Source organism: Alosa sapidissima, chromosome 4, assembly GCF_018492685.1.
Source record: "Alosa sapidissima isolate fAloSap1 chromosome 4, fAloSap1.pri, whole genome shotgun sequence".
Lineage (NCBI taxonomy): Eukaryota > Metazoa > Chordata > Actinopteri > Clupeiformes > Clupeidae > Alosa > Alosa sapidissima.
Window position 1 is genome coordinate 17,240,798 of NC_055960.1, and position 22,449 is coordinate 17,263,246.

The window sequence follows — 22,449 nt, forward strand, 5'->3', positions numbered from 1 at the left end:
CAAATGATTTCTTCCCATCCTTGAAATCTCCCTGCAGCCATACAATATCACACAGATTTCACACCATAAATATACAGAGCAATGCTATTTTGCACTAGGCCTCCCAAAACAAGGCACAATGCCTCCCAAAACTCATAATGCACCGATATGCACTGCAGCTAATCGTGTTATTATGCTGTTTAAAGAGACATCCTGACCAATCATGACTGAACTGTAGTTTGTGCGTTAGATAAAAAAACAACAACAACCCTTTTGAACATACCACATAAACCTTTGAATTTTGGGAAATGTAGTTTTTTGGGGGGAGGGCAGTGAATGGCATCTAGTCCTTTAACAGCCCTAGTTTCCTCAGGGCTTCCCGCCGGTCCTCACCCATGCGAGGCAGCATCAGTCCACTGTGGGGCACTGGCTGGCTCAACACAGGACGTTTGACCCCGGACTCTAGGGACTTCCACTGCGCTGAAGAGCCCCCATCCCTCTGCCCGCTGTCTTTGCAGTCTTTTCTCATGTCCAGTGTTGAGGAGCGGGGCTTGCAGTTGTGAAGGACGCTGTTGTTATTGTTGTTTGTCCACTCCGGTGGGTTGTTTTTGGAGTCCCTGTAACCGCTGTCTGAGACTGTGTGGCTGGACAGCGAGCTGCCCATCCCCGGTCCAGAGCGCTCCAGGGTGGCCGCCTTGCCCGCAACAGGCTTCACCGACAGCTGCTGAGCGCCGGACGTGGCGTCACTCAGGGAGCGGTGGTGGACCCCGCCGCTCGTCCAGTGCGTCTGCCTAGTTTTGAGCGCCACCGTGGTAGGTACGGGAGGTGGTTTGCAGAAGGGTGGCTCCGGGACTGAACAAGGGTCAGGAGGGGGATGAGGAGGAGGAGGAGGAGGTGGACACGTAGGTGGGCGCACCCATTTAGACTGATGTGGCGTTGTGGATGCCTCTTGATCCTTCAAGAGGCCCAGTTTATACAATGCCTCCATCCTGACCTTCTTAGGATCCATAACAGTCTTGTCCGTCTGCGGACTCGTGGGAATATTCGAGGGGATCTTTTTCGGTTTCGGTGCCACAGTGGGAGGGCTGGGCTTTCTGACGCCATACTGGTCACTCTGGGCATGTGGACTCCCATCGTCAAGGAGAATCTGTTTAATTGGCTTAGCGGGCTGCTTAGCCTGGCTCTGTGTGGTGTGGGAGGCCTCCTGGGCTTTCTTCATGGAGGCGGCCTTGCGGAGCTGCACCAGGCCTTCGTATGACAGCGGGCCCCGTGGGGAAGCGCACTCCGCCAGCCTCTGCTCCCCTGGGGCTGGGTGGTCAGTGGCTCTCGCTGGGCTGCTGGTCTCTTTCAGCGGAGGAGGGATCACCACTACGTTCACCTCAGATGGGATGGTGGGGTGAGCTGGCGGTGCTTTACTGGTCACAGCTGGCATAGTTTTTTTGGGAGAGCTTCCTCCCTTTGGTGTGAAACCCCTCCTTGGTTTGGAAAGGACATTGGTGGACCCACTGGCCAGGACCAGAGGTGTGGGAACCAGATAATTCAGGATCTGGTTGTGATCTTTGCTGATTCTGTTCACAGGCTCTGCCTTGTGACAAATGGACACTTCTGAAACGCAAAAAAAAGCTTTTGTCATGTACAAGACAAACAACTCCCTGTCAACTTCATCATAAAAGGCACTTTGCCAAATGACATATTCCTGACCTATTAACTTGTTATAACATGAAAATTAAGAACATATTTATTATGACCGCCGCGCAGTGAAGCTAGTTAAAAATTAAAAAGCAAAACATTAGGTGTTTTAATCACAATATCTCTGGCTGACATGGTCAAAACTGCACGAAATTGAAAGAGTAGGATCATTATGACACCCTCCGAATGTATGCCAAGTTTCGTGGACTTTCGTTCATGGGGGTTTTACATGTGAAATCTATGAACTAATCATGTTTTGGTACTTGTTGTCTAGCAGATACCAGTGAGAATTGAGTGTGCACAATGCAATTTAGTGATAGAATCAAATATGCCTTTCAGCGAGATTTATTTTTGTGGAAAAAATGTGCTGGACTGGGCGGCGGTCATATTTTGTACCGCGCTCTGCGGTACATCTAGTTTCAATAAATGAGCGGCAGTGACCAACACACCATTTTTTTTTTTGCTGTGGCTCATGGAGGCAGAGAGGTTCGCCATTCTAGTGACCAGATTCCCTGGTGCCGGAACAGCGTCTGGCTCGTCATTGGACAGTCCGCTGTCCTCCTCCGTCTCAAGGGCTTCGATGGTCTCCTCCAGGAACATGAGGCAGGCTCTCTCCTCTGCAGAGAGGTGCTCCAGGCTGTCATCGCTCTGGAAACGCCCGGAAATATCAGAAATAGTGCTACCACAGCATAGGAATGTTGCATTTGTTTTTTTTTGTATTGCTTTATTGATTGGCACTGCCAGACACAGCCAAAGTCGACAGTTACAGCAGTGCTGAAGCTTAGATATCACAGATAGATTCAGCAGGAGTATATCAGCTATATTTTGCTTTGCATAAATAGAACTTTCCATGTTTATACACTTATACTTGCACTTTAGTTCTGAATGGTTGTGTGTCAAACAATGAGGTCACTTACAAATCCAGAGTTGAAGCTGACAACACTGTCACAGCTGCCCGCGCTGTCCATCTCTCTCATTGTGTCTAACACTACTCCACCCAGCCAGGTGTCACTTCTTGGCATCTTGCGAAAATAGGTTTGTTGGTTGCAAAAAAGCTTTGGTCATAAAGAGCCAGACTCATGCCTGGAGCTGTAACAGAAGAAATCAGTGGGTGTGAATAGATATGGAACTCAATAGTTCAGTGTGACTGAGTTTGTCTGTCCCACACGGAGAATAGGCTATACAAAAATAAACAGGACCTTCATTTGCATCCTCTGTTGAAATAATTCTTCCAGTTAACCCTGCACCAAGCTAACTGATCCATGTTATTTATGCTCCGTCTTTAAATGGTTACCCTTCCTTCCTTCCCAAGGTACACACATAAGATTGCAGACACTGATGAACAACGTGAGCATATAAAAAACATTCCTTGTGAAACTATCATTTTGTTTGTTCAATGACTAATGGCTATCCTCTTCATGTGCATCATCTTAACCAGCTCAAAATGGACCCCATAACAGCTCAGTGCAAGACGCTGTGTGCAAGCTGAAAGAGGCCACATAATATTGTGAACTAAAGCCAAGGAAGGTGGCCAGGTGATTGTAAGAGACAACAAAGAAAATAAATACACTGTGGCAGTCACAGCCCACAGAACAACGAGAAATGAACTATGACCACATACCTCTGCGATGGAGGGTACATTAGCAACAGTGGTCCTGTGGTACTGGAATGTGTCAGGTGTGGAGGCCTGAGATGTGTATCATAGCTATGTCTGCATCACAGTTGGTTTTTAGCTGATTACTCCACTAACCACACGTGACTCAGATTACACCACACGCTACACTAAGCCACTTTAACAGGATCAGGTTTAGCATGAATGGAACGCAACATGAATAGCGCACTGTTTACAGCCATCTAGGCTACTCAATCCTGCCATGCCTGCCTACCCATTACAGTTATCACTGAAACATAACATATCAGCCAAGAATCAACAACCACATATCAAATTCAGAGTACATGATAGTAATTGATTCCCTATGGATGAAGGGTATTGATATGGTATGGGCCAACAGGATGAAGATTCGATGGATGTCTAGCCCACAGGCCTGTCAGCATTACAGTCTACGTTTGTGAAGATGCTGCAGTGGATTGTGAAATGGGCAATATATTTTATATTATGTGCAACCTGCTTTATTTACTGAATAGACTACTGACTGCTTTTTTTATACCTCAACACAGCGGGGCAACATATTGGTCAATACAACTTCTGTTAGATGTGATTGCCTGCACCAACTTGTTCTCGATGTGATTGCCTGCTTCCTTCTTTCAACACCACTCAGAGCAATTTATGTAAAACAACACTTAGCTTGAAACGCGCCCTGAGGTTTGTATTTGAATATGACAAAGATTAAGATAACATTCACTGACGTTTTTACATTACGCAATCTGTATGAAACAGTCTTTCCGCTTAGGAGCCTGCTCAGTGTGTTACTCAGAGTAAACTGTACAGGTGTTGATAAGCTCTAGGGTTACTTTAGGTTAGGTTTTTCAGACCTTGTACCAAAGGGCTGACACATGGCTGAACATAAAAATGAAATGCTATGCATCCCATATCAATACAATGAATTTAAGTAAGTAAAAAAAAGAAAAAAGGAATGTCTCTCTTGAAAATAAGCAAAGTGGTGCACCTGTTGTCGTTACTGCAGACTGTAGACCTCTCTGGCCTTACGTGCTGTAGATATAGCTGTGGCTATCTGAAATTCAGAGTTTATTGAACCAGTGCAGCTAATGATTAGTCCCCACGACGTTTCACCAGACAGAAAATGAACGGAATCATCTCACAGAAGCTTCTGCCGACGTCTGATCGCATTGATTCCGGGCCAATTTAGTAAGGGACAATTTCAGTATTATGGCACTAGATTGCAGGTGCAAACTGTACCGCATGTAAAAGATAGCCATAGTCATATCATTTGCATCCTTCTATGGCCTATTAGGGTACAGGACCAGAAACATTATCCATGCCTATGCCTATATTACAAATTGTTGGCTGAAACATAGTCTACAATTTATTTATAGGCGCAGATAAATGAGATAAGGCCTACCTTTTCTTTGATGCCCTTGATGAATTATATAGGCTGAGTCGTGGGCTATCCAAATTGCTGACCACTCCACTTCAGTTTGTGGTCGGTAGGCTACTTGTCAGAAACGGGCATCTAGAGTCCTTGAGCCCAAGTAGTAAGGTTCCAACCAATCACCTCCCACCTACTGCCAGCAACCAATCATAGGCTAGCCTACTGTCAGTAGGAAAACATTTCGGTATTCCCGGGTGTCTGTCTACGGTGCCCTGTCTAGCTGACAGAAAAATGCGACCATCGTGTGGGGTAGACTATTATGAATGGGACGCGCATGGGCTAGAAAATAACCAAGTCAGATGTTTTCAGGTCATATTGCCAACTATGACTACAACTATAACTAAAGTTTAGGTAATAGGGTAATTTTGCATACACCCAATTGATCATTTACAACATTTTGGTCTGAAACTTTGATGTAGCCTACTACACGACTTTATAATGCATCGGTATGTTTAAATGTAAAACGTTGTTGTAGGCTACGGAACAAATATCAACAAACACATCCATGTAATAGACTGGCTACTCTAATCAAGGAATTAGTGGCAAAGGTTACTTAAAATAACATTTCGTCTAATCCAAGTGAATCAAGTGGTAATCCTATTTAAACGATTCATTACGGAGGTCATTATTTAGAGGTCAGTGTTTTTGATCGAGAGAAATTAAGTTACTAACCTAGCACATAGTTTACCATATGGCCTATCTCTCGGTCGTCATCAGAAATAGACCTTTACCTAAAGGTCGACTCACTAAACGCACCATGACCGTTGTGTAGGCCTACCCATTTGGGACTCTGGACCTGATGAGGCCCTTTCGCACGCACTACTCGCACTTCGACAAAGGTCTTCAGAAGTTTCTGTTGGTGAACATTTTGAAAATAATAATAATAAAAAAGACCACTTTGCTGACAGTACCTGACTGCAAATGTATTCAGTGTGTACATCTACATGAGATTTCCAACAACAGCTTTAGTATACATTCTAAAGTATATAAATTAAAAAATACACCACTCAAACCACCATCACTCTTTATTATCCCCTGATTTAAAATCAGAACCAAAAACAATCACTTCATCCAAGTTTGCAAAAGGTCCTGCATGACATCGTTTGGTAATCTGAAAGAAAATGCTTAAAAAAAATGTAACAATACACTGAAATCAAGCCATCACCAATCACAGGTTCCTGTTGCATCATAGCCAAGCCCAAACATTTACCAAAAAAGAAATCAATAAAATTATCATTTTAAATTGTAGCACCATTGCCATCCTCGGTAGTCTGCATCAGAGGAAATGGTAAATTCATTAATCCCTTGTCAAGTAAACATAAAAAACAAACAACAACAAAATCAAGAAGTCCTTTCATACAAAACAAATGATGCCACTTAAAGCTAGTAATTGTCCATCGTCTAACTAAGATACTCAGTTTGATCTTCCGTGACTACTTTTTTTTTGTTTGTTTTATTTTTTCAAGTAACAGCAATTAGTGTACCAACAGATACTGAGAACTTGTGTAGAGCTTCCAACCTGGGTGTCAAGTAGGCTCTTAAGAGTCCAAGACTTGACAAAAAATGTCATTCACTCATAATTCACTCACTCTCTCGCTCTCTCTCTCTCACACGCACACACACACGCACACGCACGCACACACACACACACACACACACACACACACACACACACACACACACACACACACAAGGGTTTTGCAGTAGTGCCACAGCAGTGTAGTGAGATGCTTCGATAAAGGCATTCTGTGTGAGAATGAAAGTTACGTGTGTTTTGTTTGTTTTGGTTTCAAGAGAAACCTCTTGTCGGCCTACGTGCTCAAACCCATAAGATGGTCCACCATTATGCATTTGTGTTTGTGTCTCTGTGTTAGCTTACAATACTGAGCTGATTTCTGAGAACTAAGACACCACAGGAACACTGAAACAGCAGTCTTTCACCTCAGGAGAGGAAGGACGATCGGCTTTTAATACTGACGTGGTGGGACCAGACAGTGCGACTGAGGGAGCGTCTCTTGGCTGTGCTGGGCAATGTGAGGTAGACGACAGCACACACTGGGGTGGGTAGCCGTGAGGTGCGGCAGGGTCAGGAGGAGGGTGAGGGCTCTGAGGCAAGTGTTCTTTAGTGGGGGAGGTTATGTGAGGTGGGCAGGAAGGGGTAACGTTATTGGTGGTCGTGAAGGTGAAGGGAGTGGGGGGGGAAGAAAGCAGGGCTTGGTGGTAAGATCAGCAGACCATCCCTTTGTTTCCTCTGCTTCTATGCTCACACTTCCCCAAAGTTGGTGTGGCCGGTCTCCTTGGCGTGCTGCCGCGCCTCCTTCTGTCCCACCAGGCCCATCTGGCACACCATGCAGCGCAGCGCGAAGCGGTTTACGTCCGTGAACTGGCGCTTGCGCCGTGCCTCGTCCGCCAGCTCCAGGGCCTGTGCCAGTGTCACGTCGTCCGTTGTGGAGAACACCGTCTGGGGCGGCGTGTCCGAGCCCGCCGCCACCTTCTGCAACGGGTCGTAGTGGATGCCGTCGTAGATGAGCATCACGCGCTTCTGGTAACCGGCGTCCTCGCCGAACCGGTCCACACGCACCGTCTGCGTGTCCACCACGCAGATCTCGCACTGGTAGAATTTGGAGAGGATGGACACCTCGATGGCGCCGCCCCAGGTGTCTTCGCGCCGGATCCAGGTGCAGTATTCGTCGTTGGTCTTGCCCAGCACGGCCTCCGAGTAGGCAGTGGGATCGCTGGCCACGATCTGGGCAATGAGGCCGCGCATCTCGGGGGCGCACGTCGGCTCATACACGCCGCCCTCCACCACGTAGTGCACACTGGTGAACAAGCAGGAGTTGTCGGCCGGCACCACCCGCCGCTCTAGCGTTGGCCCGGTGTTGTCCAGGGAGGGCCCCTTGGGCACATTGGTGGGCGCCGCAGGCGTGGGTGTCGTCTGGGGCTTGGGCTTGTTCTTCTCCTCCTCCACAATGAGCGTGTCTCCTGGTGACCACAGAAAAGAAACATTGCCATAAGACACGTGTCACTTCACGTATACCACTCTTTTCATGGTACTAATGCATAGTTCATTTGGTCAACAACAGTTGTTTTAAATGTGCTCTGTAAATAATATTACTTTTCTCCTGATAGTAACAGTCGTCAACCTAATTGGCTTAAACATAAAATACCAGATGCAGTGTTTCCCACAGAATTAAATTCTACTTGTGGTGGTAGGTGACGGGTGTGTTCACAGTTTTGAACAAATGTGCACAAAGGTGGTTATGATGCTAACTGGATTTAATCACGATTTAGCCAGTCGTCTTCTATGCCAGCAATAATCCTTGCAGGATTTTTAATGTTTTCTTTAAACGTGCATGCAGGTTCATTGAGGGACATAGACACAAGGAGAGGCTGCGCAAAGGCGCACATAGCTCTACAATGACAGGATTTCATCCTAGAACAACATAGAAAATCATTGTGTGGTGGTCAGTGTTAATATTATGGTGGGCCGCCACAAATAAGCAACAATGTATGGGAAACACAGGCGTGTCAAATAATCCAAAGAAACAACCTCTAGAATAGAGGACTTGCACCTGATTTGATGGGGTAGTCCTTGAGGGTGGCATCTCCATCGCGAAAGTCAAGGCTAGAGGGAGGATAGCCCACCATGATTTTCTGGACTTCACACGGGATCCCGGTAAGCTCCTCTACCTTGTGTTTCAGCTCCTGGACACAGGATTGGTGTGTGAGGCCCTGCATTAGATGGGTCCCATTTTTGGCCTTGCAACGCAGACGCAGCATCCTGGGCTCCTATGAATCTGCACGTAATGAAAATGGACCACAATAAAGAGGCACATCCAACTCAGATGACTATTTGATGTGTGTGCATTGGAACAAACGAATGAAATAACCCCATTACAACCACACTGACAAGTGGAAGCCTAGTGGTGATGCACCTTTTATGAATGTTAAAACGAAACTGACAGATTAAATGATTTCTTAACAGTAACAGGATTTTGCCTCTGGGTTTAAAGGCAGAATTTAACTTGAGCAGATCACACAGGATGAGGTAATGGGCTCACAGCAACTGGCCACCAAATGCACCTAGAAATGTTACGTTTTTTGGGCAGGTGAAGTGTTATAGCAAGTTCTTCGTCTATAACGTTTATTGGAGGACAAAACTAGGCCTAATCTTGATTCCACAACACAGACAGAACAAAACATAGGGTGGCTAGCCAACTGACGTTAGCTCTCTTACTGGCTAAAAATGCTATCTAAAGTTTAGCAAGATGGGGAAGTTCAATATGTTTACGATCCAAATGCTATTGACATGTAAGTCAATACGCTCGTATTACTAACTAGCCGTAGTTTATTTCCTCCTTTCCTATTATTCACAAGACTGTGTTGAATGTCTACTGACAACGCGCCACCCAAGCCCATGGTCTAAAACACAAAAGAAAAGCTTGACTTGCATTGCTTCGAAAAGCTAAATACTGCTAACATTTGCTAGCGGGTGCTCAGCCTTTCCAATACGAATTGTAATTCAAATCCGCTACTTGGTAAACTAAGAATGTTGCTAAAGTAAGGGGCTGTATTTAAAGTAACCAAAGCCCATTTGTTATCAAATACATGACTCGTTGGCTTAGCTAACTGGCTGTCTATCTCGTCCATAGCAGGCTAGCGTTAGCTTGTTGAATTAGGGCTAACTAGTCAACCAGCTATTTGCCATCTAGATTAACTCTGCTTGTAAGAAGTTGTAACGTAGCGTTTACACAGAATCAGCATCATAAAATGGTGCCAATGACACTTCAAGTGATTACAGAAAACAGCGAACAATCATTTCAGCCCACAGGGTATAAAGTTCGTTTCCTCTTACCACTCTTCTCCTCTCAAAACAACACTACACACTGACAACTCACATGCGTATTTCGTCATCAAAGAACACAATATGACGTAAATAACACCATCCCTTTCGTGCAGAAAGAGAAAACATGGTGTTTTAAATGTAGCCTATCAGTAATATTAATTACACATTCAATAATCACAGCTCATGGTATATTTTAAGCATTTTAATATACCGATTATATTTGTATTATTACAGCCATAAATGTGATTCTACCGACAACAGCTTAACTAAACGGGAGACAGCACAAAATATATGTAGAGAAAACATGACGAATCTGGATATTACAGTAGATTATGAGCTTTTGCGTTTCAGCATCACAGAAAGACAGTTGTTATTGACCTGACAAACTGATAACTCAACTCGATAACACATTCAATAGTAGGCCTAACAGAACAAGTCTGACTTGTTGTAACCCAATGAACTAGACAGACTTGTTGAAACCATCATGGCACCTTACTGGACACAATTCAGCAGAGGTGCTCTCAAAAACTTCAGTGTATATTAGTCAAATAGAAGCATTGTCACAAGGTGGATACAGTACTTTCAGTTTCTCCAGAGGCACAGCATGTACAACAAAAGCACATTTGATACATCAATGGTTTTCATCAAGTTCTCTCAAAAGTCCCTACAGTAATTCAAATGCAGTTCAAAACCAAGACAGTGTTTTACTGAACAAACAGTCTGTCCACCACAAATCTCACATTTACAGCTGCATTGTACAGTGTGCGATGGAGCAACAGTAGGCCCCAGTTCATATTTCCTTTTTTGTAGCAAAATTCGACATGAATACTTCACACATGAAACAAATGTATGCAAACATATGTACATCCTTCAGTATGGTTGTCACCCCTAAAAAGGCATATTTCTATAAATATCATATACATATCTAATATAGCTTTTGCTGGTAGGCTCTAATATCAAAGCGCTCACTTGTATTACAAAAACAAGTCACTCAGAATCTTGCCAAATTGACATAAAAACATTCTTCAAAACTGAATTCCCAACTTATGTTATTTGATTTTATCTGATGCCGAATGGAGTTTTCTTTAAAATTGCAAAATGTTTTCCATCTGAAATCTGAAAATAAAATATTTTCATAACATGTGTGTTGGTCAATTTGATTAAGGCCTGTTTCAAAATGTATAATGACATAGGGTGAAACAACCCCAGCCAAATCCAATTCATGCAGTGTATTAAATTTTCTGTCAAATCTACTGCAATGATATCCTCCTAGCAGACCACTGAGCTCAAGAGCACATAAAAAGTTATTTCTGACAAAGGAGCTGTGAAAGGCACAATAATATCCTTTTGTAGCAAACAGTAAGTGAAGATATATCTTGGTGAAGTTTTGGTGTGCACTATTTTTTTTACCTGCCTCTACCCCTGCTCCGAGAATGTAGGCATATAGTTAAAGTGTCATTTTACAACAAGGGGGCGCTACCATTCAACTAAAGGCAAAATGGCCTGCGTTGCCTCCAGCGTTTTTGAAGTCAGTTTACACATTTCATCAGCTATTCCTGTGCATGTCAAACTTTTGAAATAATCTGAACAGTTATTTTAAAAACAAACCCTCCACAACCATTCAACAAATTAGCCAGATGTTCATCCATGTAATTTGGATAGCATATTGACGATGTTGAAAGGGAACCCAACATGACAACAGTTTTTGGTCCCTTCATCACTTTATGAAGCCTTTCTTTACTATAATTTAAGTGACCAAAATGTCACCTAATCTTCTAGAATCTTCTGAAAACTGCCTCGTCCATTTCTTTGAGGTACAAGTGTATGTAGAGTAAGCTTGCTCTATCCCTAAATGGACTTAAACCTGTAATGCATTCCCACAATAAGACCTCCTATAAAAATATAATAAGCTAACTATTTGCAATAATAACTATAATAACTAATTGCAATGCAAACCTCTAGCTTTACTACACAAATAAATATTCAAATCAAGTTGATGCATTCATATAGATCATTTTTGGTGTCTTTGCACTAAGATTTAAGCGTGTGAGACATTTCTGTATTGTCTTATCAGACATAACCATAGTCATCTATTCCAATTCTTCAATATATTAAAAAAAATAATCTTACAATCACATCGGACACAGTTAAAGCTTGTAGTGTTCACATAGCACAGGCCTTAGTGTAAAAACACAGTCATTGCCACTGCCTGATCTAGTTTCACACAAAGCCCATAAACTGTGCACAAACTGAAGAGCTTCAGTCAGTTCATTAATGTCTAAGTCTAACAGCAGACACTTAAGACTGAACCTAGACCTGAATTCACAGAGAAAACAATGTTGTTGAGTTAGCACATTAGCAGCTACCCTTGGCTTTATCCAACATTTAGTTCTGTGACAACTGATGTTTCTTGTGAGTAGTCACAGGCTATAAGGCATTCAGCTGAAAACATTTGACTACTGAAAGCATTACATTTGGGAAGGGGTCCAGGGCCCATGTAAAGGACACATGCATAGGACTGTTCAGCTGTCTACTTGTGGATATTTGACATGCTGGTTGGTTATAACAATATGCATATACTGTATATATGTAATGTCATACAGAGGGCCACAGAGAGGAGGAGGCAGGAGGAGCAGAAAGGAAACCCACAAGGAGTTGTCTGTTGGTTGTGGGTGAGGAGGTATCAGGGAGTCTTGAGTGGAGTGTGAGTCTTCTGATAGGTCTATTCAGAAACGAACACAGTCACTAGCTTCTTCTGGGGAGTCAGAGTCATTTCCTTCACACAGGGGTTCCTTGGGAAAGAAAGACGGAAATTATTACCTCTTTGGGTATAGGCAAGCTAGCCAAAAAGCCAAGAGCAGAGGTTATTCTGTAACTAATATTCGGAGATTCAAACACCGGAATGCAATAGCGTACATACATTTCATTTTCTTTATGTAACTGTTATAAAAACATCAACATAATCTACAAATAATCGTGTACAAACAAGGAGAAGAATGTAGCATTATATGCTGTGCTGTTATGATTAGAATCCTGGTACATACGCTGAAAGGCTATCATCGCTAACTGTTCAATTAAAAATGTTTTTGGCTTTTTTTCTGTTACAACACAAATCCTTTCACGGCAGATGGCAAAATCCAACAACACAATACAAAAGATTCAATCAGACATCACCAGTACCCATTGCGAATCAACAAAGAAACATTGAACAATACAGCAAACAATCTCAATAAAGACTGGTGAGTTTGATTGAATTCACTAATGCAGATGGTGTACTAGTAGTACACTCATAGTAAAGTAAAACAAGCAGCCAAAAGCCATAGCTCCATAAAAATATTTCCATTGCAATCTATAGCATGCAAATAACCGTGTCAGTGGCAGTGCATGAATGCAAAACTTCATTTTTTTTAACACATCAAAACAAAACAAATTAAATTGTTGTGCTGCTTGCATAGTTGTGAGCATACACCTCAGATGCAACCCACAGCAGTTTGATGAAAAGAGTTTACGAGTTACATTTATGTTTGATGGGTGACCTACAGAATAACTGGCTAGGACAACAAGTTAATCATCAACTACCTGATCGTAGTGTGATCTACAGGCAATAAAAAAAGGTAAAAAATGCCAAACAAACTGTGAGGTTAGAGAACCATTTGTGTGAAACTATCCCTCAGTGAAGGGGTGAATCCACACAACAGGCTAAAAAAAAGGGAGGTAAAAAAGTCAGAGAAGCACAGCGGAAGTCTCCAAAAATACTCACAGACAGCTGTTTCCTAAGCGGGGCTGTGAAGATGAAGGGAGAGGGGGACACAGAGAGGAAGAGAGGAGAGATAGAAATGGAAACAGGAGCTGAAGCACAGTACTGACGAGGCCAAGCAAACAGGCTCTACTATGCAAGGTAAGCCTGTGGTAATAGTATGTGTCATTTTAATGTGTGAATAAGCCACGTTAAGTTAGCTGTAGTGTTGTAGTTTTTTAGCTAAGATAATCATTATAATTATCATTAAGTGGTAGATAAATATGAGTTAAAAGCAGACAACAGATCCTTCAAATAATCTTAAAGAGGACTACAGTTTGTTTGTGTTATAGTACATGAAACTAAAAGTGCCAACTGTTTGGATCTGTGTTCCCAGCTTGACCTTGAGGGAGACTTCACACATTCTCTAACCATTATATTTGTAAATAACATCAGCATAGTCTAAATGTGATGGATTGATTGGTTGATGCCTAGAACTCAGGAGCCACAAAAAAATAAGAGGGAAAAAAAAGCACCGCATCCAGTACACATCACGATAATGAACAGTCCGAGCAAAAACAGAGGACATGCAGACAGTGCAACCCAGATATTGAGATACAGCAGGGCAAGCAATTAGGATGAGAGGAAGTCCAGGGGGAAACAAAACAAAGCCCAATGGAGAGTATTTCAAGGCATGCCAATCACGGACACGGTTAACTCCACTTTACGAGGCACAGGGAGAGTTAAGTGGAACCTGTGGGAAAGGATTGGTTTGTTTGCGAGGGAAGCACGAGCACAGGAGTTAGAAGTTATCAGGTTTTCAACAAAGGCCGAGGTAGGCAGCAAGGACTTTGTGGAGAGAGAGAGCGAGAGTGCCGCCCAAGGAGTCAAACACTAACTTGGCTTTGTTGGTGCATCAGCTCCCCCTCTGGCGTCCCGGGGAACTGCAGGGCAGAGGGGGAGGGGGCGAGGGGCAGCCAGGGCCGGTTGCCGGCGCTGTAGAGCCGGGGGCGTTTAATCTGGTCGTGACTGGAAAGAGGGGTGAAACTATTCCGTCGGAGCAGGACGGGTGCGGGCTCTCTTCGCACTTTACCCTGGTTGAAGATGGGAGAGACCACCAGGAGGGTTAAGCAGGAAGAATCACAGCCCTCTCAACCAGCTCCCACCCTCCCTCCCTCCCTCCCTCCCTCTCAAAGCAAATCAAAACTAAAACCTCACACACTGATCTCCCTGAGTAAATGATTCATCACTCACAGAATCCTAACTCGCTGATAACACATTCACAGACCCAGCGGGAGACCAAACAGAATTTCAAAACTGAGCCACTGCCAGTCAGATACATCAGTAAACAGCACTCCACACAACAATCCACTCTACATGATGACGGTCGACCATGAAATGACTGAATGTTGAGGATCTTGACCACAGGAAATAATTTGACTAAAAGGGGATTTATAGGGGAAGAGGTAAGAGATCTAGTATCTGAGGGCTTGCTTCATGAGGAGAAAAGTACTGCACCACATGTTGCTTACTGGATACAGAAAGAAGGACAGTTGAAAATAAGGGACACATATCTAACTAGCACAGCTTTACCATGTATCCAAGTCCATTTAAGCCCGTGACTAAAATGGCATTTGTGATATGGAAGTGAAGATACATGCACCTTTCAGGCCATTCTACGTAAGAGAAGATAAATAGCAACATGCTAAACAGTCATTTCTAACTGCTACTCAGTGTCACTGCATGCTGTAGCTATGCAGTGGCTGTGTGTTCAGTAACCCTTGCGGTCATGCAATGCAGTAACTAACAGGTCAAGTGTGCTGAGAGAGGGAGATGGCGGATTGAACATGTTGCAGTGGCAGGCATGACGTGTCAAGGTACTGGAGGGGACTTACGAGGGGTCGGTCGCGGTGGGTGCTCACGGCTTCCACATTCAGGTAAAACGTCTCCACTTTGCAACCTGGGTGATGGGAGTCATTAACGTTCCACTCATATTGGAATAAAATGTGTTTTCGTTAATATCTAGCAGTAGGTCACACACAAAAGACAAAAGATTGCAGTACATAATTCCGACTGCAATCCGGTAAGATTATCTTTTCAGTAGAATAAGGGGTGCCTGCATATTTTTAAAATAAGATAAGATACAGAATTGTATGAAATCATACCGATGAAAAACAAGTTAAAAGTAAAAAAAAAAACTTTACAGATCTTACCATAAGCCACTGGTGTCAGTTTCAGAACTGTATGGAGAGGACATTTCAAGTAGGGTAGGTCATCTAAACACCAAACCAAAACAACATCTTCATATCTATCAATTACATCTTTTTAATGATTTCCCTTCAATAAAAACAATGTGTTGTGATCTATCACAATACTTATGTAACACAGGTTTTAGAGCACATCCTGATCAATCCACCATGGATGTTAAAGTAAATGATATATAATGAATACATTTTATTTATCTAACCGGCATGGTGTAGAGCAGTGGTAACATCACAGACTGACAATCAATTTGATTCTGGAACTCACTGTTGCGAGTCTGTGTCGCTTTAGTGTCTGCTAAACATCAGTCAACTTTAACTTTAACGTCAACATACAGCAGCTTTACCTCACCTGCACTTTTGTCCAGAAAGTAGGCCAGCAGACAGCGCATGACTGCCTGGTGGCAGATGACCAGCACATTCCCCTGGCGCTCCAGCTCCATGATCACTGGCTCCAGACGCTGCACCAGATCCTGGTAAGACTATGGCAAGAGAGGTGGGACACACAGAGTTTATAACAGTTGAAAGTTTTAAGTGTGGTGACTGAGAATAAGGAGAAGACTCTGTGTGCTTGCTGCGATCATACCTCTCCTCCGGGGTAACGGTAGTGATACTTGTCCTGATCTCTCAAGGCAAACTCTTCTGGGAATGTGTTCTGGATCATTTCATACGTCATCTCCTCACACACACCCTGCAGCGTACACATACAGTGAGTTAAGAGGGATTGAATTGAATATTTGCCCATTGAAAATGTATTATTATTCTGAATTCAGGACATTCTGGTCATCAAAACTGGGCTAAAGTACAGCCGTCAGAACTGCAATTAATAAGGGGATTGCTTACTGTATACAGGCACATCAAACACTTTCATAAGCACTGTTAAGAGTTTTTCTTTTTGAAACTGTTAAATGACAAATTATGTTGAAATGAGTCAAATACTACATTGAAAAAAAATGACTAATGAGAATGAGATAGTAGATTGTCTAATATTCCAACACTCATTCCTAACATTCCTGCACCTTAGCAAGACCCTGGTTTACCAGCAACAAAAGGTTACGGAATTTCAGGTTCCAGGTTTAAGTTGAATTATCCTTTCACCGATCTGGATGGACTCATCTAAACGACCAGAAGTGAGTGAGTACTAACAGCGTCTATCTCATTGAGGATCTTCCACTGCTCATAGGGGACCCCCAGCTCCTCCGCAGTCTGAATGGTGCGCCTCAGCTGACTGGTCCACACCTTCAGGTCTGACAGCTTGTGCTCCTCAATGAAGTCACGCAGCGCATGGGAAAACTACAGCAAGACATGAAAAGAGTACCCCTAGCATTAGATATGGAATTGTGCTTATGTTTCTGTAATCAGGATGACAAATGAGACAAATGCACTAAACCCATGAGGATTACAGAGTGGTTTCAGCCATTCAGGAAACTGTTATGACACTGTTCACATGCATGAGCACAAGGGGTCAGTTAAAAAAAGTGAAGTAAACAAATAAAGCGTTCTTTGTGCACCTGCTTTCCTCGTGGGGAGAGTTCGGAGTCACCGCCGATGCGGCCCTGCATGTTGTGGTCACTCTCACCGTGTCGGCACAGGTAGATGGAGTGGGAGTGCACATGGATGTTCATGAGGTAGTACACAATCTTACTCTGGATGTAGTCCTGCACGCGGTTCACCAGGAACTGACGACCCACATTCATCACCTTGATGAACGATAAGTCTCTGCAGAGACAACGCAGGTGATGCAGCAGAAAAGGACCGTTATAACCACAAACAGAATAGCTACAGTGTGTATCACTGCCAAGTTAATCAACTTGTAAAAGTAGCTGAAACTCTCAGACTAACTGAAATTACAAAAATGGTAGTACCGGATAAGCTAAAAATACTGTTCATCCAAATATCTTACTTGTCACATTCATCAGGGTCCAGTGGCTGATATGTCACTTTGTAGCATTCGATCCGCTTCAGGAAGTCATCCATCACCCTGTCCCTGTTGCTTTCTGGGTAATCTGGACTTGAGACCTTCACTTCCTGTGCAGGAAAAGGATTGCAGAAAACAGAAAGAATGTGTTGACACAAGACTTAATACCGAAATGAAAAAGAAAGATATAAACCATGTACCAGAATACATAATTCTAAAACCTATTCTAAAAAGGATTTTCGAATATCAGGACTCACCATAATATTGGCAGCAATGACTTCAGGATCGTCACACACAGACTCCACAAAGAAGACCTGGGCATGAAATGACACTTGTTACACTGTGACATTACATAAATCATAAATCCGAGATGCTGAAAGTATCTGCACCACACCTTATACGCATTCTCCTCGGCAAAGCTCAGGATGAGGTCTCGCCTCTCCCTCGTCGTGTTGGTTGCGTCAAACACCTACACAAAAACACAGCCAGTGTCAAAAACACTAAAAAACCTCCCTATGAATCCTCTTAGATACAACTCTGCTGTGTTGTGACTCATTTGCCATCTAAATCCTCTCATTAGCAAGATCACTATAGAGCATTGTAGAGAATGCTGAACCGGGATTTAAATTAGACATGACCTCGTTTAGCACACACAGAGCAGAGAGAACTAAAACATTGACTTCTCCCTCTACAGAAGGAGAGGACAGCAATACAAAACCTATTAGAACCATCAGGGGGTACTAGTCACAAATCCCTGCTTGCAATGTGTGCTTCAAGGTTGGGTGACAAGAGACTACAAGACAAAAGCTGGGGCCTTACAGCAATCTGTCCACCTTCCTCGTTCAAGTAGGCCTTCACATCTTGCAACGCCACCAACGCACACTGTCTGTGAGAAAGACAAATAATGCATTTAAATCCAATGAAATACAGCAATTGGTTGACTTTGAAGGTCAGAGTAAGTAAACTGCACTATTACACATTCAACTGCTCTATTCAACTCTGTTGTACCTACCTCAATAGTGAGCGGAGAGGATTGTACGGAAAAATTGTACGGCCTCCGGTGGCACGAGTTTATTAATGGGAGTAACAGGGTCAGCTTGAGTATTTAGGTCACTAAGGGGCTTGGAATACTTTTTGACATTACACACACACCAGTGCTCTAAACTCTAAACTGTGATCTTCTGGAAGCTGTGAGACTATTCTTCTTCTGTGAGACTTCTATACTTCACCTATGTTGTAGGTGTCAATCAAAGACTATTTAGAAGGCATATTTCAACACCAACCAATTATTGGCTCTACTAGCCTGGAGCAATTCTGCTATCTGATGAAATCTGAGCTATTACATCGCATTTTTAAAAGCAACAAATTTGATCATTAGGCTACAAAGTGGTATGGGATTATAATTAATTATTTTCCCAGCAAGGGGATTATTGTTCAGGTAGACCACTGTAACTGTAAGGACCACTGTCCTTATGAAATATTGGGGCAGATTTGGGCATAACAAAATGGGCATGATTCTACGTTATTAGCCAAGGTGCTAGGATCTCCTCAGCACACGGTGAGAGTATCACTCCATTCAGGGACACGAAACCACTGTGTTTGTCTGCACAGACTCTACAGATGGCGTGAGTGTTAATATGCCAGGTGTTAGAGTATCGAGAAGACCAGCAGTTCTGGGACACATGGCATCAGCACATCAGACATAGTACATAGCAACCAGGAGAGGCCGAGCGGAAGTAAGCCTGCCAGTCAGCAGAGACGCCGACCATCTGAAACCTGACACCTGAAGTGCGCAGCCACCGCACTGCCCCATTAAAAAGGGCATTTCAAACATACACGTTTTGTTCAGCACACAAAATCTGACCAGCATTCAGAGAGTATTGATTTTCCTACAGCTTGAGAACAGAAATAGCCTAGACCCAGTACATGTCCAAGTGTCTCTTCTCTGTTGAATTTCTTTGAGGTCTTTGTCTGTTATCGGACTCGTTGTAATTTTCAGCTGTGAAAGATTTCCACCTAGCCTTGCCATGGTTCTGCGCGTGAAAAAGGCACTACATAGAGGCTGGGTCTACAGAGGCCATAGTTTTCAATAAATCCTATGAGGAACATTCTTTGTCTGGGTTAGAGGCGAACACCAGAAGAAACAAATTAAGCGTCAACTGCACTTGTAAGATGGATAACAGCCACAGTCTAATGTTTCAAAGTATGAATGTAAAGGTGGTGTGTAGCCCTATCTCTAGTTACGCCATTTGCATAATACTATTAATCATTAATCTGTAACACCCACAGATGTTGTTTGACAAAGCTGGCAAAACTTGACATTTAAACAAATGAGTTAAAATGTCCTGTTGCCCACTTCACGTGTGCAGTGTACCAAACACATGCAAGTGACTACAACAACAGCTACTAAAAAAAAAAAAAAGAGAGCCTTGGACAACCAGCGACTTGTTCAACCAGTTTCTGGAATGTTCCCTGAGTGTATAAAAAGGGTTTCTATACAGCAGAATGGTATACAACTTACTTCCTTATTTTCATGGCCTCCTCATTGTCATGCCTGAAAAAGTCGTAGGATTTATACGCTCTGACGGCCTCTCGACGGTACACGCCCAAATTAAACACTGCAAGGCGAACATAGTGATGTTAACAAGAGTACTGCAGATATCACTTGTGTAGCAAAAACATAGTCAGATAAAGAATATGCCTTTACAGATTACATAAATCCCCAAACAGCCAAAGAAACAAGAGCATTGACTTGTGTTTTTACTTTTATAAGTATATAAATATAAGTATAAGGATATATACTCTTTTGAAATTTGGTCTCTGCATTTATCCCAATCCGTGAATTAGTGAAACATACACAGCACACAGTGTACACAGTGAGGTGAAGCACACACTAATCCCGGCGCAGTGAGCTGCCTGCATCAACAGCGGCGCTCGGGGAGCAGTGAGGGGAAGGGCACTTCAGCTGTGCCTACTGGTCGGGGTTTGAACCAGCAACCCTCCGGTTACAGGTCCAAAGTGCTAACCAGTAGGCCACGGCTGCCCCCACTTTTGTGTGACACAGAGCTACACTGACTGGAGCCATTGTCCTTGGGGGGGGGGGGGGGGGGGGGGGGGTGAAATCCTCCCAAGTTTAAAACTTCACGAGGTTGATTCATGTCATTATGTAATTTTAAGGTCAGTCATCGTTACTCTTGTCAGACGTGCAAGGTCATTACACATATTTTATAAGACATATTAATCATTGCAGCCCTCTCGCTCACCCTTGGTTGGCACGCCGATCCAGTTCAGGTAGCGGGTCAGCTTCTTTGATATGTAGGTCTTGCCCCGGGCTGGTAGGCCAATCATAACTATGACTGTAGGGGAGTTGGTCATGTAGGATGCCCATGCTGGGAGAGAGAGGGGTGTAGGGTGGGGTGGAGGAACAAGGTCAATGAGTGAGTGAAAGAGAGAGAGAGAGAGAGAGAGAGAGAGAGAGAGAGAGAGAGAGAGCTCAGCTGTTGGTTTCTCAAGGGAGAGGCAAGACCTGCCAAGTTGTTAACAACTAACATTATTAGCATATTAGGATATGAGTAGACAGATGTTTTGGTGCCTTAGCAGAACTATGCAGTCAATCAACTTTTTGATTTTTGATTATTTAGTTATGCAGTAGGGTAAGATAACATCAGGACAGTGTTAGCACAACATGTACCTCTACTGCTGCAGGTGCAGATATAACACTTCCGTATTGGATCATTCACACAAGCGAGACAAAAACAACAGCCCTGATGTAGCCTAAATAAAATATCTGCTGGACTTTTCAATCATATTTGCAGGACAGGTGCACAATAATAATTTCAAGAGATGCAAAAACTTGGCAAGAGCAACTCTGCATTCAGCGCCTATTTCTGTCTGTTGTCAAACCTGTTAGAAGCATTGAAAAAGCATTGAAAAGGCAGAGGCTGCACTCACATTTTTTATCCTTGCCTCGGGGCTCGGTTCTCCTGGTCTCAGCCCCACTGGCTGAACCCTTCTCTCGCTGAAGGCATGCAGACATGATGAACTTTCTGTTGTGAAGGGCTGAGCTGTAGGCTTTGGAAACGTCTTTGTCCTATGAAAACATAACTTCTGCCAGTACTGAAGGGGAAGAAAAAGCAACATAGGCAGAGCTGTTTTTGCAGGTGCTCAATTTCTCGCATGACATCACTTATCAGCTTCTGAGGATGATTCATGCTTAGTGTGGAGATGCCGCGTACACTGATGGTAAAGCCACTAGGAGCAGTCAGAGCGAATCCATGTACGTTATGTAATAAGAGACCAGCCATGATCGAAGTATATTAAAGCACCCTGTGTAGCAAAACCGCGCCAAATCTACTCTCAGTTTCGCAGACTTCAGAAATGTATCCCGTCGGCTACGAGAACAGCAGATGACTAGTACTCAGCATCACAGGGTACCTCTGTCTACGCCATTACGAAGGATAGGACTAGGCTACTATGTTTCAAATTTGACAAATGAAATGTTAAGCTCTTAGTTAAAGTGATATATTTCACTACTTGAAGACACACCGTGTTATGTTTGATCAGACATACAGTGCTTTTGCCAATTATAATAGTTTAGCCCTTTTAACTATTGATAGTAGCCGCTAGCCATTGCAGTATGTACCACGAATAAGGAAATGCACTCTTTTCTTACCGTCTGCGGGATTTTTTCCAGTGCCACAAGCAGGGAGTTTTATCTGCCTGTTCAGCGCAGCAGCCAGGTGACTGCTGTAGCCCATACAGCCCGGTGCCTACATACACCACCGACGTACTTGATGACCTTCCAAGTCATAAACGCCAAATGTTTTGGAGGTGTATCCTGACGTCATAATTTCCTTACCGTATGTCCGGTAGTACAGGGGGACTATTTCCCCCCCTCAACATAATAAATCTCTAACAAAATGAAAATAAAGTAAAACTTATTTCCACCA

At 43.3% G+C, this 22,449-nt stretch overlaps 3 protein-coding genes across 9 annotated transcripts; all 3 read right to left on the reverse strand.

Annotated features, from left to right (window-relative positions):
* Window positions 1-250: 250 nt before the first annotated feature.
* zgc:158258 (uncharacterized protein LOC791186 homolog) lies at window positions 251-18,389 on the reverse strand. Of its 3 annotated transcripts, XM_042088111.1 has the most exons (5): window positions 18,378-18,389; window positions 4,710-4,799; window positions 2,586-2,757; window positions 2,118-2,316; window positions 251-1,584 (listed from the first exon to the last, which is right to left on the reverse strand). In XM_042088111.1, the coding sequence occupies exons 3-5, from the start codon at window positions 2,688-2,690 to the stop codon at window positions 323-325; spliced, it is 1,566 nt and encodes a 521-aa protein (XP_041944045.1). In that variant the 5' UTR covers window positions 2,691-2,757; window positions 4,710-4,799; window positions 18,378-18,389; the 3' UTR covers window positions 251-322. The 3 variants fall into 3 exon arrangements, with proteins under 3 accessions (XP_041944045.1, XP_041944047.1, XP_041944046.1); XM_042088113.1 differs by lacking the exons at window positions 4,710-4,799; window positions 18,378-18,389 and adding an exon at window positions 4,296-4,612; XM_042088112.1 differs by lacking the exons at window positions 4,710-4,799; window positions 18,378-18,389 and adding an exon at window positions 3,290-3,433.
* yod1 (YOD1 deubiquitinase) lies at window positions 5,747-9,568 on the reverse strand. The gene is made up of 3 exons (XM_042088119.1): window positions 9,491-9,568; window positions 8,312-8,536; window positions 5,747-7,721 (listed from the first exon to the last, which is right to left on the reverse strand). The coding sequence occupies exons 2-3, from the start codon at window positions 8,517-8,519 to the stop codon at window positions 7,003-7,005; spliced, it is 927 nt and encodes a 308-aa protein (XP_041944053.1). The 5' UTR covers window positions 8,520-8,536; window positions 9,491-9,568; the 3' UTR covers window positions 5,747-7,002.
* On the reverse strand, window positions 9,773-22,327 carry pfkfb2b (6-phosphofructo-2-kinase/fructose-2,6-biphosphatase 2b). Of its 5 annotated transcripts, none has more exons than XM_042088105.1 (17): window positions 22,173-22,327; window positions 21,452-21,616; window positions 20,764-20,889; window positions 20,022-20,118; window positions 18,320-18,386; window positions 17,895-17,969; window positions 17,758-17,814; window positions 17,486-17,610; window positions 17,094-17,301; window positions 16,729-16,875; window positions 16,169-16,273; window positions 15,935-16,064; window positions 15,535-15,597; window positions 15,217-15,281; window positions 14,221-14,415; window positions 13,346-13,368; window positions 9,773-12,377 (listed from the first exon to the last, which is right to left on the reverse strand). In XM_042088105.1, exons 2-17 carry the CDS (start codon window positions 21,534-21,536, stop codon window positions 12,308-12,310), a joined length of 1,638 nt encoding a protein of 545 aa, XP_041944039.1. In that variant the 5' UTR covers window positions 21,537-21,616; window positions 22,173-22,327; the 3' UTR covers window positions 9,773-12,307. The 5 variants fall into 5 exon arrangements, with proteins under 5 accessions (XP_041944039.1, XP_041944040.1, XP_041944043.1 ...); XM_042088106.1 differs by having other exon boundaries at window positions 21,452-21,590; window positions 22,173-22,324; XM_042088109.1 differs by lacking the exon at window positions 14,221-14,415.
* Window positions 22,328-22,449: the final 122 nt, after the last annotated feature.

Coding starts and splice junctions, on each gene's coding strand:
- zgc:158258 (XM_042088111.1), bottom strand. CDS start 2,690: ATGCCAAGAAGTGACACCTGGCTGGGTGGAGTAGTGTTAGACACAATG. Junction 2,317..2,585: donor TCAGCTTCAACTCTGGATTT/GTAAGTGACCTC, acceptor GGGCGTTTCCAG/AGCGATGACAGCCTGGAGCA. Junction 1,585..2,117: donor CCACAGCAAAAAAAAAAATG/GTGTGTTGGTCA, acceptor TTTGCGTTTCAG/AAGTGTCCATTTGTCACAAG.
- yod1 (XM_042088119.1), bottom strand. CDS start 8,519: ATGCTGCGTCTGCGTTGCAAGGCCAAAAATGGGACCCATCTAATGCAG. Junction 7,722..8,311: donor GGACTACCCCATCAAATCAG/GTGCAAGTCCTC, acceptor TGTGGTCACCAG/GAGACACGCTCATTGTGGAG.
- pfkfb2b (XM_042088105.1), bottom strand. CDS start 21,536: ATGTCTGCATGCCTTCAGCGAGAGAAGGGTTCAGCCAGTGGGGCTGAG. Junction 17,611..17,757: donor TCATTGCTGCCAATATTATG/GTGAGTCCTGAT, acceptor TTTCCTGCACAG/GAAGTGAAGGTCTCAAGTCC. Junction 15,598..15,934: donor CTTTCTGGACAAAAGTGCAG/GTGAGGTAAAGC, acceptor TTTGGTGTTTAG/ATGACCTACCCTACTTGAAA.